The sequence below is a fragment of the Colius striatus genome, chromosome 3, assembly GCF_028858725.1.
Source record: "Colius striatus isolate bColStr4 chromosome 3, bColStr4.1.hap1, whole genome shotgun sequence".
NCBI classification, from domain to species: Eukaryota; Metazoa; Chordata; class Aves; order Coliiformes; family Coliidae; genus Colius; species Colius striatus.
Window position 1 is genome coordinate 70,123,572 of NC_084761.1, and position 16,905 is coordinate 70,140,476.

Genomic DNA, 16,905 nt, shown 5'->3' on the forward strand with positions numbered 1-16,905 from the left:
CATAGGTAAAGACACGGACTTTTTTCTCTGTAGTCGAGATTAGTTTGTGTTGGAATTGAATCAACATTTTAGTGTGGTATGTTTTTCAGAGAGAGAGTGGAGAACACAAATTTGAGTGAACCTAAGTAAATCTAAAGGCAATCAGATCTGAACCTGTTTTGTGTCAGCTTCTTAGGATAATTAATTAGCTGACTTCAAAGGCCCTCTCTGCGTAGTGGATAAACAGATGTATGTTTGGACTTGGGAACACAAGTCTCCCTGAACCAAATCAGTTGTGACCATCAAAAAGCACTTAAAATCAGTAACTGTTGATTCTGAGGTTTCTTTTTCTCGAAAGGTTTTAAGAATTATCTGGCCTTTGAGGGCAGGAGAGCACATATGTGAAATAGATCAGCCCCATGGACAGAGCCATGACGACAGGCAGCATATAAAGTTGTTTACTTCTCTTTGCAGTGCATCCACAGGGACCTGGCTGCTCGTAATATCCTCTTGTCAGACAATAACGTGGTCAAAATCTGTGATTTTGGCTTGGCTCGAGACATCTACAAAGACCCAGATTACGTCAGGAAAGGAGATGTAAGTTTCAGATTCTCTGTTTGAGAGAGAATTAAGAAGAAGTCGGGATTCCTGGGTTTGTGGAAACTTAATGTTTTGCTAAACTGCAATATCTTTTTGTTTATGGAAATGCTTTCAGGCCAGACTACCCCTAAAATGGATGGCACCAGAAACCATTTTTGATAGAGTATATACTATTCAGAGTGATGTATGGTCCTTTGGAGTTCTACTATGGGAAATATTTTCACTAGGTGAGTCACTTTACTGAGCCATCTTAAATTTTGAACAATAGAGTCTTAAGAAAACAGTCAAAGTGTTCTTGGATCCTCTTTAGCAATTTTTTAATTTTTACTTCTTGAAAATTTCCTGTTTATTTTCTCCATCAAAATCAAATACTCAAATTTCCTTAAAAATGCAAATGTCAGAACATGGGCTTGAAATGCTTCTTCATACAGTTTTGGTATGTGATGATATGCCTCATTTACTCAATCATTTTCCATCACAAACATAAGTTGTTTGCACATACAAACATTCTCAATTACCTTATTAACTCAGGCCATATGGAATTATCTGTTTGAAGATTAATCCCAGAATTTAAGAGTCTAATGCATTAAATTACTGTTGTGCTCATTTTAGGCGCGTCACCATACCCTGGAGTGAAAATTGATGAGGAGTTTTGCAGAAGGCTGAAAGAAGGAACAAGAATGAGAGCACCAGACTATACAACACCAGAAGTGTGAGAGAAACTGTTATTCTGGCACTCCACGTTTACCCCACAATAATAACAGGTGCTGGAGCAAGCAGTAGGTGCTGGTATTTTAATGGGCTTTGTCTTTCTAGGTACCAAACAATGCTGGATTGCTGGCACGGAGATCCTAAGCAGAGACCAACCTTTTCCGAGCTGGTGGAGCACCTAGGGAATTTACTACAAGCCAACGTCCGTCAGGTACGTAAAATGTGTTCTCTGGTTTGCTAAAACCACCAGCTGAACGCCTGCTCTCTTGCCAGCCACTGCAAAGCCCTGTAGTTGCATAGTGTCCGCTGAAGCTGTTGGCTTCTTCCACCACTCTTGCTACTGACTGGCAGTTGGGGCACCTTGCAGAGAAAAATTACTTGGGAAAGCGGGGAAAGAACACAGAGGTCTATTGTGGTAACCAAAAACTGCCTTGTCCTGCTGGTAAGGGCTCCCCATGACACCACCACTGTGATTATTTAGCTGTCTTGCTGGAGAGTAGTTGGCACAAGCTCGGTTCCCTGTTCTATTGATGATTTCTCTGCATACTGCAATAGCATTTTGGCAGGTAGCTCCTGTTGGTCTCACTATGCCAAAGTGAGTATCTTAGTGTGTGTGACAATGAGAGGTGCAATGCTTTTAATGTAAAATGAGGATACAGGCATTTTGCTGTCTGTCAGCAGCTCCATGCAGATAAGTAACTTGTCCTATGTGCAGGCATCATGGTAAGAGAGCCCACTGTGTCCAGGAGAGGTACCTGGGCCTCTCTCCCAGGTTGTCCAGCTTGGGGCTCCCTCACGTACTACAGAAGGGCACAAAGCCGGGACAATAGATGTGAACACACCGGATGAAGGAGAATGGATTTGGCCACATGCTCTCCTATTACACAAGTTCTCACTTTCTGATCTATTGTTAAGGATGAGAATTACCTGCCCTCCCAAACTGTCCAGTCTTCTGTGCATATCAAAATTCAGAAAGGATAGTGTTTCTTCACCACTCTAAAAAACAGCATGAATCTTAGGTATCACAGAGTCACAGACTAGCTGAAGTTAGAAGGGGCCTCTGGAAGTCATTTGGTTTAAACCCCTTGCACAATCAGGGCCACCTAGGGCCACCCATGTCCCAGAGCCATGTCCAGGTGATTTGAGTGTCTCCAAGGATGGAGATTCCACAACCTTCCTGAGCAACCAGTGCCAGTGCTGAGACACCCTCACAGTCAAAAAGGATCTCCTTGTAAATTCACAGAATCACAGAATCTTAAGGATTGGAAGGGACTTCAAAAGATCATCCAGCCCAATGCCCCTGCCAGAGCAGGACCATTCAGAACATACCTTGAGAATATTTGCCCATAAACTAATATGATTGGATTGCTAATGATTTAGACCCTCTTGACATGTAACTATAGTGTACCGTGACTATAAAAGACAAACATGATTTACTGTCTGATCCTTAATAACTAATTATGCATGTGTCATATTGTAATCCAGAAGGGACAAATGCAAAAAAAAAAAAGGGAGAAAAAGTGCAATCTACTAAAGGATTTCTTGGGGGTCTATAAGTGGATGTGCCTTACCAAAGGATGCATAATCCATTAATTCTCTTCGTACTTTACAGCAGAAATTCAAACTAGTGGAAGGGAAAAAAAGTTATCCTTGTTTTCTGTCCTTGTTGTTTACATCAAATTAGATGCCAAAGTATTAAAAGAAAAATCCTTTTTTTGCTATCTCTATTTCATTCTTTTTTTCATTTACTATATTTTACTTATAGTCTGATTAATATGCTGTAGTCTAATTCAGTCTCTATTTCAGTGTAAGGTATTTTTTTCCTCAGGTTCATGTTCTTTGTGTCATTGGGATTCAAACATTACTGAAAACTACGTTTTTTATTTCAAAGACATTAAAAAAAGTTCATTTTATACATTCTATTGCTTTTTGTCATATAAAGCTCTCATTTTTTTAAATCTAAAACTACTTGGCGGTGGCTCGTATTAAAATAAGTTTTCCTTTTTTTTAACATTACTGCTTCTGCAAAGGTGTTATAATGTTCCACCAGGGTAGCACTATTGGACTGATGAGTTCTCACGTACATGTGTGTGTAGCTGTTTATGTCTATGTGTCTCTGCAGCCTATTTAATTTTTGTATTTTTTCACTGCATTCTACAGGATGGTAAAGACTACGTTGTCCTTCCTTTGTCAGTGTCGCTGAATATGGAAGAGGATTCAGGTCTCTCTCTCCCAACTTCACCTGCTTCCTGTAGGGAGGAAGAGGAAGTCTGTGATCCTAAATTCCATTATGACAACACAGCAGGAATTAGGTATTTTATATGATGGACATCCTACTGGGGCCTCTGGGCAGGTTTTGTTCATGTTGGGGGCAGGGAAAATGAAAGGAAGAGATTTCAGCTGCCTGGTCCATATTTAACCTCCTCCGTAGGGATACAAAGGAACTGCAGAGTATTTTGAGGGCAAAATCTAGTTTCTTAGCTCCACAAAGGCTAGTAATTTGTTTTTTTCTTACCCTTTCAAGACTTTGTATTCTCATTTAAAAAACCTGCAAGTGTATTTGTTATTTAATTTTTAATAACCAGAACAAATGCAAAGTTTTACCAATTCAATTCAGTTGTGTTCACACTCTTATATTGCAGTTCCTTAAAATATTAATGGTAATAGAGCTGTCATTAATAAGCCCTCTAGCATTTCCTTTCCTAAAGTGAAATGTTGATAAATAGGACATGAATTGATAGCCAAGGAGAATGCAACTAAATAGCGTTGTCACTGGTTTTTGCCCACTACTTGCTTCTGGTGGGCTGCTCGAGCATCCATGATAGACAAATAGTGATAGAGGCTGTTTGGTATCGTGGCAGAGGTAACTTCTCCAGTAAGGAGGTTGTACTAATACACTTAGGCAGGGCTTATATTGGCCTTTGTGAGGACCTCAGACACAGGATGTAAGGGACGAAAGGTATTTTCTCATCCAGTTCTGCAAAAGGCTGGGAGCCCTGGGTTGTTTGCTGCAAAGTCAGAAGAAAGAGAAGGATTCTAGAAGGAAAGAGAAGGAAAGAGGAGACTGATACAACCATCAGGACAGAGATGAACTCTATGGGCAGATTTCATGTGGTTTCCACACAGTGGAGTCCTCCCCCTCACTGCTGATATTACACCCACCAAAGAAAGTTCCTAATGATTTTGGGTACTGCAGGATGACATTTTTGTGTGGTGTTGAGAAGCACTAGGTAGGCACAGTGCATTTCACACTTCACTTGAATTTATGGTCCTAGAGCTGAACTCTCAACTTCATGTTTTAGTAGTGGGGCAGTACAAAATACAAATATTTGAAACATAGAAAAGCATGATTTAACACTGAAAACATCACATTTATTTTCCACTTCTAATCCTTCCTATATGGCTTTTCCCAGTCCCTTCTTCCTGTTATGAATAGAAGTAAAATCTGTCAACCTTTTAAAGAGATTTTGAACCTCTTTTCTGTTACAGTATGACAGTTGTAAAAGCCTTTGTGGAAACCATGCTAGGAGAGGCAGTTTGGGGAGCTTAAAACATACTTAGAGGCTTTATTCTTCTGTTCTGGTAGCTGAAATGATTTTGTAGGCATGAATCTCACTATACAGTGGGAAAGACTGATCTGTTCAGTAGTGTCTGTTTCAGTCTTCACAAAAGTAATCTTCACACTACTGTAAGAAGAGGCTGACAATCTCTAAATCAAAGATGGAGGAGAAAGAGCGCAGGGAGAACACAGAGAATATTAAATACTATTTAGATTGCTGAGGTGAATTAAAATCAGCAGGATCTCCTAACACCTGTCATATTTGACTTAGGAAGTAAATATGCAATTTCTGAATCTTGAAAGACTGTCATTAAGAGCAGTCAGGTGAGGTAAAGATTTAAGGAAGTGTAAAGATAATGCCTGTTTTTAGAAAGAACAGAAAAGGAGTAACCCTTAAATCATGTTATCTTGAATCCTAGCAATGATCCCAGAATAAACAACCAGATAAGTAACGGTAAATGCCTGCAGGAGGATGAAGTAACTAAAAATGGCCAGCATGAATTTGTCAAAAACAAACCAAATCAAACCAAGTTTCATTTTTTGGGAAGAATAATTGGTCTGTTGGATAGCATGGAAGATGGATTTTGATTTTCTGTGGGGCATTTTTGGCCCTTTTTTAACCATACTGTGTGTTACAAAATGGAAACATATGTCAGGATGTCAGCTGAGCCCTTGCCACCACGAAACAGGAGTCGGATTCCATCTGTGACATCTATCTGCACACTGTTTCTGGGCCTGTTTGTACAGTATTTTGGCTTAAGCAGGATGATCTCATCCTTTGTAGCCCACGTAGGCTGACTCTTGTCTGGGCTGAACAGATGCAGGACTCCTACAGCTGGGAGGTTACTCAGATCAAGAGGCTGGGATTCCCAGACCTCACCAGCCTGATGACTGTACCTGTGGCCGTGCAATTCTGTGCTTGTGTGGACAATTAAATGTAAAGACATGGAGAGCTTTCAGACTAAGAAGGCAAGTTATGGAATGAACTTTTCATCATTCAAGGTCAGGTTGTTCAGGAGGATAAGTGGACTAGATTTTTCATTAGATGTTTTCAGTCCTGGCAGGATAAGGTGAGAAGCAGATTAGATGTCATTGCAGAGTGAAAGGAGCAGAAGACATGGTCAATGCAGGGATCATGAAAGAACTGGGTTTTGTTAAGTTTAAGAAGAGAAAATGGAGAAAGCTCAAAGCTGGGAAATGAGATGAATGATGCTATTAATTGCCTCCAGCTTTGCACGTCAAATGGATGCAGATTTCTCTTATAACTCCATGGATTCTTCTTCATTAGCTGTTAAGAACATAAATTTGGCCTGTTTCACTGGGACAACACCCATTTTATTCCATATCCACTCCGACAGAAAGCTGAGGGTAGCTGTTTTGTTTGCTGTATTATTATCTCCATGAAAAGCAATTTTATTTTTTTGTCCAATATTTTTTATGGATATCATCCTTACCAGAGGGCTTCTTTTGGAGAAGAGCCTTCAAGAAAGATGTAGCACTCCCTGTCCTGATCCCCACGGTTTCAGGGCGGCAGTCTGCTGAGTCTGCTGTTGTTGTCCTGGGTCCAGCCAGGGGTCTTAGAAGTGCTGTCCAAAGGAAGAGACACACGTCTGTGCTCCAGGCTCCTCTGTTTATTATACTTCTAAGCAAAACTTGCAGGAAGTGAAGCCCTCCAGTGTAACTGAGGAAAGGAGCTGTTTTCTCAAAGCCATTTCTTAGAATTTGCTCAGAGATCAAGGTTGTTAGGAGCAGAAGGTCAGAAACATGCCATGTTCTAGGCTGTTTGTCCTTTTCAATAAATAGATATTTTGAGGTTTGCATAATATGTTTTGACAAAAGGATTAACTTCTCTGTACAGAGATAAAAGGATTCTGATATCATTGTACTGTTTGCAGCCAAGCTGTGGATAGTGGACACAAAACTTGTTTTGTTTTGTTTTCAGTCAGTACCGACAAGGTAGCAAAAGAAAAAGCCGCCCTGTGAGTGTGAAAACATTTGAAGATGTCCCATTGGTAACCACTGTAAAAGTTGTTCAGGAGGTGAGTTTATTTGTTGCTTGTGTGTCTTTTTCTTCTTTTGATGTCTTTTTTTAATGGATTGGGGTTATTTATCTTGTTTTATTTAATGCATTTCTAACACCCTTGCAGGAAAACCAAACAGATAGTGGGATGGTTCTTGCATCTGAAGAGCTGAAGACATTGGAAGAGAGCGATAAACAAGTGAAAATACCCTTTAGGTAAGGCTCAGGTGGCATGTAGGATTACCTTTTGCTTGAAGTATGTCAGAAGATTGTTTGGTTTGTAATTTCTTTTTAGAAGATAAAACCTTTTATTGCTATATTTTTAAGAACACAAAGAAAAATTGTACAGTGGATGCTTGGTCATCCCCATCTGGCACCAGGACAAAAGAGGTAATGCAGCTGTTGGGAGCATCAGCCTGCACCACAGAAGGGACCTGTATTTATCAGCTGCAAAAGCATCAACCACATCTCAAAGGAATTGAGCCAGTGCACCCAATTAAATGTATTTGTGAGAGTCTGTCTCCAATGACAAAGGGCTCTTTCTCTTTTCCCCCATTGTCTTTCTTCTTTTCCTTTTTATTTCCTTTTTTTTTTTCCTTTTTCTTTCTTTTCTTTTTTTCCCCTTTTCTTTCTTTTTTTTTCTAAAGCTGACTCTTGAGTTTTCAGGATGTACCTGGGTGTATTTTCAGAGCATTGTACAGGGGTTTCATTGTGCAGTTCACAGGAAGCACAGTGGTGCTCAAGGAACTGAAACCTCACATATGCTCTCTGAGAGCTTCTTAGGATTTCATTTTTTTTCCCAAGACAACTTCAGTGCAAACAAAGGTATACTTCAGTTAGATTGCACCACAGCTGAAATGTGTAAAGCCTCTCAAAGTTTCCTCTCCATTTCATCTGTGGTTGCAAACTACCACTTTGCATTGGCATAAAATTAAATATCTGTTTCATGCATTAATGAAGTCAGGGCATATAAAAAGTTCTCTCTTTATAATCAAATGCATGTTTAAAAAGGCTTGAAGCCAGTTTTGCTAAGTACACCATTTTGGTTTGTTTATGGCCGTGACGGAAAGCTTGCAGGGTTGGTCCACCTGCCCTCCAAAACAGTCTCCACAGCTCTCAGTCCTGTCTATGCTTGTTTTTGGCAGTGCGCTGGCACCAAGCAAGAGTAATGAGTCCGTCATGTCCGAAGCCTCTAACCAGACGAGCGGGTACCAGTCGGGGTACCACTCGGATGACATGGACACCACTGTCTACTCCAGCGAGGAGACTGACCTCCTGTGTGCCCGGGAGGCTTCGCTGCCACTGCGCCACGTACACGGGCTCTCCTACGAGGCCTCCCAACCGCTCTAGGCCAAAGCCAGCGGCCTCAGCTCCCTCCGCCGTGTGCCTTCCTTGCCCCGGCTGCTGGTATTCAGGTTTAATGTACAGAAAGACAGCGTCCGTGAGATTGAAAAAAGACATTTATTTTTCCCGAAGAGGACGCATAAGCAGCTGGAAGCCAAAGTGCACCGTGCCAGCCTGCAGGGTCCTTCCTTGGGAGATGCTGGTGGCTGTGGAGACAAGGCCCCAGCTGCAATGTAGGGGCTGTGCCAGCCCAATGTCGCCTTGGGGATCCCAGTGACATGCTGAGTCCAATGGTAGAGGCAGCATGGTGGCCTCAGGGACCCCGGTGACATGCCGAGCCTCTTTCTGCCTGATGCAGGCGGTGGCACGACGTTCAACTTAACTGTTTCTAGTTGTACGAAGTAATAACACAGCCTGCTCTTTTTTTTTTGTGGTTTTTTAAATTTGTTTTTGTTTTTCCCATTGTGGCTGGACTCCAGGAAGGAAACAGCAAGACACTGGCTTCTTGTTTCTCAGAGTTATCCCTTACTTGCACCTCCACAAACAAAAAAAGGAACCTCCAGCTCAAGGCTCTGGCACTCACCGATAGCCTGAGACTAAACATAGGCTGGGCTAAATATAGGTGGGGACGATGGTCTCTGTCCTTGGCAGAGGAAAAAAGTTGCTGTACCAGACCTCATGATCTCCATTTCCTTGCAAGATTTGTGTCGTGAGGTTGGTTAGTAGGGAGAAGGCAGAGCACTGAGCCAAGTGATGGGACAAGGGTGCCGGGGGCAAGCCTCACCTCTCAGGATGGCTCTGACCTCTGTCCTCCCTGGCACACTTGACCCATGCCAGATGCCTATCTGCTTCTGAGCTAGCCTAAAATGGCTGCAGAAAATACCACCAGGATGGCCTTTACAACAGGTAGAAAATTCAATGTAGTCTAATTTAGGATGACAGGGAGCCCTCTGCCCTGGTGGGCATTCTAAGGTCCCTCTACCTTCTCATCTCATTCCCTCCCCTCCCTCATATGTAGGTCTGACTCTTTTACTTGGCAAACTCATAGTCTGTTTGCAATGGCAGAGATGTTGGTTCTTGGAAATCCGTGACTGGTTTCATGGCAGCTCCAATCTTCTCTGAGTGGTGAGATTGGGTCTAACTGTTGGATAACTTCTTACCTGTGCTCTTGTAGTCCCAGAGCTCTATTAATAGACACGATCCAGGCTACAAGATTTTAAAATGTAAAGCTATTTCTACTGAGTTCTTTTTTGTATTTTTATAATTATTTTTTTGTTGTTTATATTTACTATAATGTCAAATGATGGGAACCATGGATATAAGGCATATGCAGTATTTATAGCCTCTTTATGTAGAAATAAATGTAATATATTAAAATATAAATATATATTATATAATGGATATTGTACTATTCACATTTTGTAACTGTGTTCCATAGTGTTGCAAGGGTCACAACCTTTTTAATAGGTAAAACATTTCACATTATTTAAAGGAACTGGAAATTTAGAGGTGGAGACTATGAGTAGATCTGATTGGTTTTCTTGCATGTATTTTATTACATATTGACAGGGAAATGTATTGAGTGCGTCTTACTTCAAGCGCCATTTAATGGATCTAGTTAGTTACGCCGTTGTACAGGTCTATGAACATTTCTGTGGGTACCTATAGTAAAGAAACTTCAGTGATTTTAACAGTTGGCAGCAAGTGCCTTTGGAGAAGTGGTCAGAGGAATAGATGGCTTATACAGACTGAATCTCCTCTGAAAGAGTTTATTATGTTCCATCAGGAAATTCTTGATCCAATTGTATTGTAGCTTTTGCCTGGGGAGTAGCACTTTCCTTTAAAGCCTTATTCATCTTTTCCCACTTGTGTTTGTTCCATCTCACTTTTTGTAGCTGAAGTGTTGTCCCTGGTTTTCTGTAGCAATGTCTTCCTTTATTTGAAATCTGCACTTAAAGCCTGAAGTCCGCTTTTTTACTTCCTCTTTTACCCTGCGTAGGCCTTCATTTTCAGTGCAAGACTGGCCACTGGTGAGGTATCAGGACCCAAAGAATCATAACAGCTTATGCTAAACACAGTGAAGGGGGAGTTAAAGCACAAACTGCACACTTTAATTTAACTTCTGTTTATTGTGGTTTGAAGCAAGACCTTCGTAGGCTGCTGCGTAGTGAGAACACTCGTCTAGGAAGTGGGAGATCTCACTGCTAAACTCTTTTCAGGCTGCATTTAGGACTAATACCTTCTACATACTGCATGCATGCCCCAGCTACAAAACTGTGGGATGTCAAACTTCAAGTGTTTCTTCATTCCTCATCCTGAATCTAAAGCATTTTACAGCCAGAAAAGCCAGAACTCGGAGGTCAGGCAGAAAAAAGGGAAAGGCTTCCTAGGTCTGCTGTGAGGGTTTCTAAATAGTATTTTCATATATATATTTGACACTTACCTTGCTTCCCAGGCATGAGTCTAGCCAGTAGAGTATGCCCAACAGACAATGCCACATTCTTTAGTATCTCCACTGCCAAGTATTCTTCAATACCTTTAATGAAAGTGTTCTTATATGTGCTATTATACAATGGACATAAAATACTGATACTGGCAGAAATGGTACCCTATTGAGCCACAGGTTGGAGAGTGCTGACAGAGAGGTGAAGGTGTCATTTATGTCCATCTGACCTAGATCTGAGCTCCCCAGGGTCTGAACTGTTCAGTTAAGACATTTAATTTTTGTTTTCTCTCCACCTTGTTGTAACACAAAATACGTACCACATATACATAGTCAGATGCTTCTCTGTGTGTTTGTAGTAACTCTAAAACAGTTGTCCACCATAATGCAGGCTGATGAAGTTGCTATATAGCTATCCCAGCTAGTGAGTTCTCACTTGTAATCCTTGTCAGCTAATGAAACTCTCTTGTGGATCCAAATAATTGTAAATATACCTGGAAAATGTGGCAACTGGCACACACCTGCTTGAGGAAAGGAAATTAGCTTCTTTAATAAAACCCCCAAAAGCAACAGCAAAAAAAATATACTCAGTTTCAAGAGCAAGCAAAGCTTCTATAAATGTGTTCACATATTTGGCACCCAGTAACACAATTCTTTTCTTAGACTATGGCCATTACATCCTTTAAAACACCTGGACTCTCGTGCATTCTAAATACAGCATGTTCAACTAAAACTTAGTCAGGCCACATCTGTCTGGCTAAATGCTTTAAGGATATTTTAAATGAAACAACAGACATGTAGTACACAGATTTGCAAAACCTCACAAACCAGTCCTGGCTTTATCTCCATTCTTCAGCCATGCAGCAAAATGTCAGCTTTTGGATCAACATCCTTATCCACGAAATGCATGGGAGATTCCAGCCTGGATCTGAGCCCAACGAGCTGCAAATAGAAAGGACACTCATAAGATTAGCGATCCAAACATATCTCTGTGAGCAGCTGGGCAGGAGTGGGGAGAAGCAGTGATGAGGTTGACTCCTTTTGTTCAGAACTGCCAGAAAACTGTAACTGCTGGTGGGTTTAGACAGAGGGAATCAAGCAGAGCCATACATGAAATACAGAGTTTCAGAGCTTGAAGATGGCTCATGTCAGCTCTTATCAATGTAAACACAGCCTGCCTGAAAAATGCTGGGGCATTAAAGCATGGCAGCTAGGTCTTTCTCTCTGCAAAAGATACTGTAAAACGTATCTCATTCATTGCATGGAAATGTCTTGGCAAATTCAGCCCTTGCCTAAGTTTTTCTTATTAATGGATCTCAATCATAAGCAACTGTATTTCACACAAGCATAAAAAGTGTTATGATGATCCTCCATGTCTTCTTCTGAAATATTTATCCCCAAGCACCATGCCTGGGGACTTTGAGGACAGAGTGCTTGTTAGTTGTAAAAGCAGCGTGTGACTAAAACAGGCTACAACCACTGAGCTGTTGAAACCAGGAACAAAAATTTCCTGCTAATTGCTTCTCTTTTTGATGGTTCTAAGTCTGGAAAACATGGTTGGGTAGCATGATAGCCTCCAGATAAAAAGCTGGAATCTGCTGTTTTTAATGTGAAACATTCCCAAACTGTGAATCATCTGAGGCTTCCCCTCATCACTGATACTTGAGTACACACCCTGTTGTTACCTCGCAGTATGAGACCTCACAAAGCAAAGGCGAGGGCAAGCAAAACAAAGTTAACGTTTGTTCTTGCTAATTGACAAATTTATTAGGGATAGAAGTTAACCAACACAGACCTTTTCTTTGGACTGCAGCCTGGATTTTGGATTTTTATTCTGCCTGTCTGAGCGTTGCATTCTATGTCATAATATATGTCCTCAGCTCCTCAACCCCTGACATTTGGGCTGATTAAATCCCAGAAGGTCATTGGGAAGCATAGCAGGAGCCCGTAACATATGGTGCCGATAAACATCTCGGCATCAGAGATAAGGAGCTGGTCAATGTAATCTTAGGAAGCTCAGGTTTTGTTACCATAAAACTATACAATGTAAAGCGTAATCCCTACACAGATTTAATTAGCTGTTAAATGTATCAGGTTCATGATGAAGGGTGTTCTGGTTACCTAGATGTTATTCACTGACTGCCACCAGTTGTTTCAAACGCAAACTATCTCTGCCTTGCAGCTTGTTAAGACAGCATGTTATGGTGAATGATGGCTGCTTTGCAGGTTTTGGGGGGGAGGAATAAACTAATTCCATTGTCAGGTCCAGTTCTAGCATCATACACAGACTTTGGTGCCAGGAAAAATGGCAGCACAATGTGGTTTCCCAAGCCTTGGTCACAAAAAGGCTTTCTTAAAAGGTGGAATATATGAACTAAGGTTTAATTCTGTTTTCCAGGGGGAGATGAAACTGTTCAGTATCCCACAGAACTGTTTCCTTGGGCTCCATGATGCTTTTGGTATAATCATGCTAAGTGGTGTGATTACTCTAGCAATGGTTTCACAAAAGCTAGTGGATGTATAGCTACTTATTTTATTTCTCTTGGTTTGTTTTCACACTGCAATCAGAAGCAAGATCTCACCACACTATAGACAGACATATGACAGTTCTCATCCTGGCAGGCTAAGCAGCAGTACCAGCAAGGGCTTGGCAGCCTTGGCATGCAGCAAAGCCCATGCTGCTGGCAGCGAGCTCACAAGCTGAAAGCCAACCACAGGACACACCTCTGTATGTGACAAGAGTCACACCTTCCACTGTGGTGCATTCACCTTCAGGAATTACTGCAGGGATGCAAGTCATACCTGGTTACCAGAGTTTCCTGCACTTCTGGGTGTGTGGTGCTCACCTGTGATCATGCACCGAAGTAGTAAACATTATCTGTGGTGTTTCACCTCTTTAATTTTAGAATATCACTCCCATAATCTCTTTGCAGACTTGGCTGAGGCTACAGAATGTTGTTCCTGGTGTACTGGACCCTTGTTTAACTCTCCAGCTGATGTGGACCAGCAGGCAGCAGCCTTGAGTTTTGGACAAACACTCTGCCTGGACTTATCAATGTTGTGTTGGCATGGGGCAGGAGAGAGATAAAGTTTAGTGTATATATACTTTTCAGGTGCGCATACTTCATTATACTGGAAAGTTGTACTCTAGCACCAGACACCCAGGAAGAGGAATGGAGTGTCCCTCATTAGAGACCATCAGGTTGCACCACAGGACTGGAGGAACCGCATCAATTACTGCTAGTCATCCAGAGGCTGCTCTGCAGTGCCTATTTTGTGCAGGAACACTAGAAACCCCCTAAAATATGCTAGTGATTCACTTTCAGAGTTCACTGGTTACTACTCTGTTTACCATCTACAGTTTGAGAGCTGAGGGCAAGGCATTTGAACCAGTCATGGGCTCTTACGGTTTCTCCACGTTATTTAGGATTTTATGGACCAGCTATCCCCTCCATTATTCCCTTTCAAGGGAGACTACCCCTAGCCCATAGTAAAATCTGTTTGCATCTCCTCAAACCTGTAAATACAGCCCCTTGGTGAGGAGGTGACATCTGCTCAGCATAGTTCCCAAGTAGGTGTCCACAAGATGCCCAGCTTCCGTTGGCAGGAAGGAGGGTGTGGGACAGAGCAAGGCACAGAGCTCCATCAGCCAATTCATGTGACGGATGTACAGCAGTATCGGCAAACATCAGTCCATGTCAGGATCCGACTTTGCTGGCATCTTCTTGGTGTTGCTATTTTTGGCTAGTGAAATATTTGCAAGGCTTGGACTGGACTTGTCTTCAGCGTGTGCAGTGTCGCCCCGTTCCCAGGCCGTTTGTGCTGGCTCCTGCCTGGCTGCCGAGAGGGATAAGATGCAGAAAGCAGAGGCTGAGTGGCTGCACAAACAGGGGCACCATTTACCACCACAAACTAGCAGAACAGAGTGAGAGCAGGGCCTATCTTATCAGTTACTTACCAAGCTAAGACTTGGGGATATAAAAAACTCTCTTTAAACTCTGGGTAATACCCATAAACGGAGCCCTTAGGAGATAACTTCACAAGTGGAACTTTTTAGGTGCATTTATGTGTAGTTTTAAATTACAATCACAAAGACATCTTTATATTGTCTGATAAACTTCTTAAACAGGCAACAACTATTTAACATTACAGTTTAGTTAAGCACTAAAACAGCAGGGAGTGTGCAGCTAAAGCGATACAATTATTAACGTATGGTTTGGTAATGCTATCAAACAATGGCTTTAGGCATTCCAAGCCTGTTCTCAGGCTAACGTTGCTATTTTTTCAAGAGGATTATTAAGTTTTATTAGCAATTTGCATCTCAGTATAATTATATGGATATTAAAGAAATCAATACTGTATAATGTAGAGTGTCTTAATGGCTCTACAGTTTGTTGAGTGTTATGGGACGAGTTTTGAAGTCAATTTAAGGAGGAATCTTTAAACTTCTACTGGAATTGGTCTTTATGTGATGAGATAGATGCCTTAGACATTGAAGGGATGGTTGCAAAATCTGTTCTTAGTCCTGAATCTTTGCATTCAAGTGACGGTTCTACAAGTAGACTACAGAAAATCATTGTTGAATGTTTAAACATCTTCTCCCCATTCTGACTTCATTAAAAGTCCTGAACACTACATAGCTGTCAAGCAATGTAATATAGTCATATAAATATGTATATTCAAATCACTATGTTTTGCAAATATTCACTGATTTAAGGTGATCTAAGGTGGATAACTGTCTGCCACAGAAGTGTCTGTGACATTTTTTATCTGAACTGATGAAGTGCGTTTAATTTTTCATTATATAGTGTTTTTTCTTTTTTTTCAGAGGACTTCCTTAGATATGGGCATATGACAGGTAACCAGAGCTTAAATATCGGGACTTCTTTTGTGTGAAAAACTCAAGGCACATCTCAGGCAACATTTGTTTCCCGATCTATATATTCAATGTATATACGTATATATAAAAATATATACTGGATCAGTATATATAGATATACTTTTCAGTATTTATATACTTTCAGTATAGCTCAGCCCAGTGTTTCTCTGACTTTTGCTGTGACATAAGTCACCAGAAGAAATTGCCCTGCCTTTCCTGAGGATCCTTAAGCTTAACCCTTACCCATGCTGCACCTTTTTTTTTGTGCCAGCAAAGCAGCTTCCTGACCACACAGTGAATCCAGTCAATGGACAGAACTGACTGAAAATGAACTGGGATTTTTTTTGGTTGGTTGGTTGTTTTTTTCAAGTTACTTCGAACTCAAGTAAGTCCCAGGATGCAGGTTTCTAAGCACCACAGCTACAAAGGGACGTGGCAGCCACAGAAGGGAAAGTGTTGGGTGCTGGCAGTGGTGGAAAGGTACAACTTTGTTCCTTCCTCCAGTAAACACTGCTTGTGAAATTAAATCTGTTGTGGCCTTTTCCAGAGGCAGCATGGTGTGTCTGCGCAGCTGTAAGTAGACACCAAGACAGCTGCAAAGGGGAAGATGCTCCTTCTGGGTAGTTTTCAAAATGATAAGAAAAGCATCTTTCCCTCTCCACTATGTACCAGTTTCTTCTCTATTGTGTAAAAGGTTTTCAAGTAAACTTGGAGATGTTCCTGCAGATATTTAAAGTCCTCAGCAAAAGAGTTCTCTGCATTTCTTTTGTATTACAGAGAACAACAATAGTAGTTTGCTAGCTTCTCACATAAGTTGTGTCTCACAGAAGGAGAAGACGTGTAGGGAAAGGCTGTCTTCTGTCTCCACCAGCAGAAGAATTAGAGAGTTGAGAGTAATGGGACAAGTTCAAAACAAATACAGGAATACAGTTCTCACATTGCTAATATTTACATCAGTTCAGAAAACTATGGAGCAAATTAATGGAAGAAGAAAGCATTCAAACATCCTAAATATAAAGATGCCAGGACAAGTTTGAGGAACCCCTGAGCTACAAATCATGGGAAATTGAGAGGGGATATTTGTGAGAACTTTTCTATGTGTTTACTCTTTTACTCTTCCTTAGGCTTCTACTATTGATTGCTAAAGCTCCTAGGAAGTGCTTCATTATACCATAGTGTGACTACCTTGAAGTTTTTGTAAGTTAACTTGGAATCTCTTATAGTTATCTAAAATATTGGCTTTACACATGAATTCTCTGTGAAAGTTCTAGATTTCAGGCTACACATAAAAGACATCAAGTGTTTTCAACATACCCTTAAAACGCTCTGCACTGAGCACCGTGTAGTGTACTAAAGAGAATTATGCTAAA

The 16,905-nt window shown here is 41.2% G+C and overlaps 1 protein-coding gene across 1 annotated transcript in view; it reads left to right on the forward strand.

Moving 5' to 3' along the window:
- Positions 1–9,576, forward strand: part of KDR (kinase insert domain receptor) — a 31,320-nt gene extending 21,744 nt beyond the window's left edge. Inside the window, exons 23-30 of the mRNA XM_061992657.1 lie at positions 454–576; positions 695–806; positions 1,192–1,291; positions 1,396–1,501; positions 3,451–3,602; positions 6,792–6,888; positions 6,997–7,085; positions 8,015–9,576. Coding sequence (XP_061848641.1) covers positions 454–576; positions 695–806; positions 1,192–1,291; positions 1,396–1,501; positions 3,451–3,602; positions 6,792–6,888; positions 6,997–7,085; positions 8,015–8,219 — 984 coding nt within the window. The 3' untranslated portion in view covers positions 8,220–9,576. The remainder of the gene's footprint in view (positions 1–453; positions 577–694; positions 807–1,191; positions 1,292–1,395; positions 1,502–3,450; positions 3,603–6,791; positions 6,889–6,996; positions 7,086–8,014) is intronic.
- Positions 9,577–16,905: the final 7,329 nt, after the last annotated feature.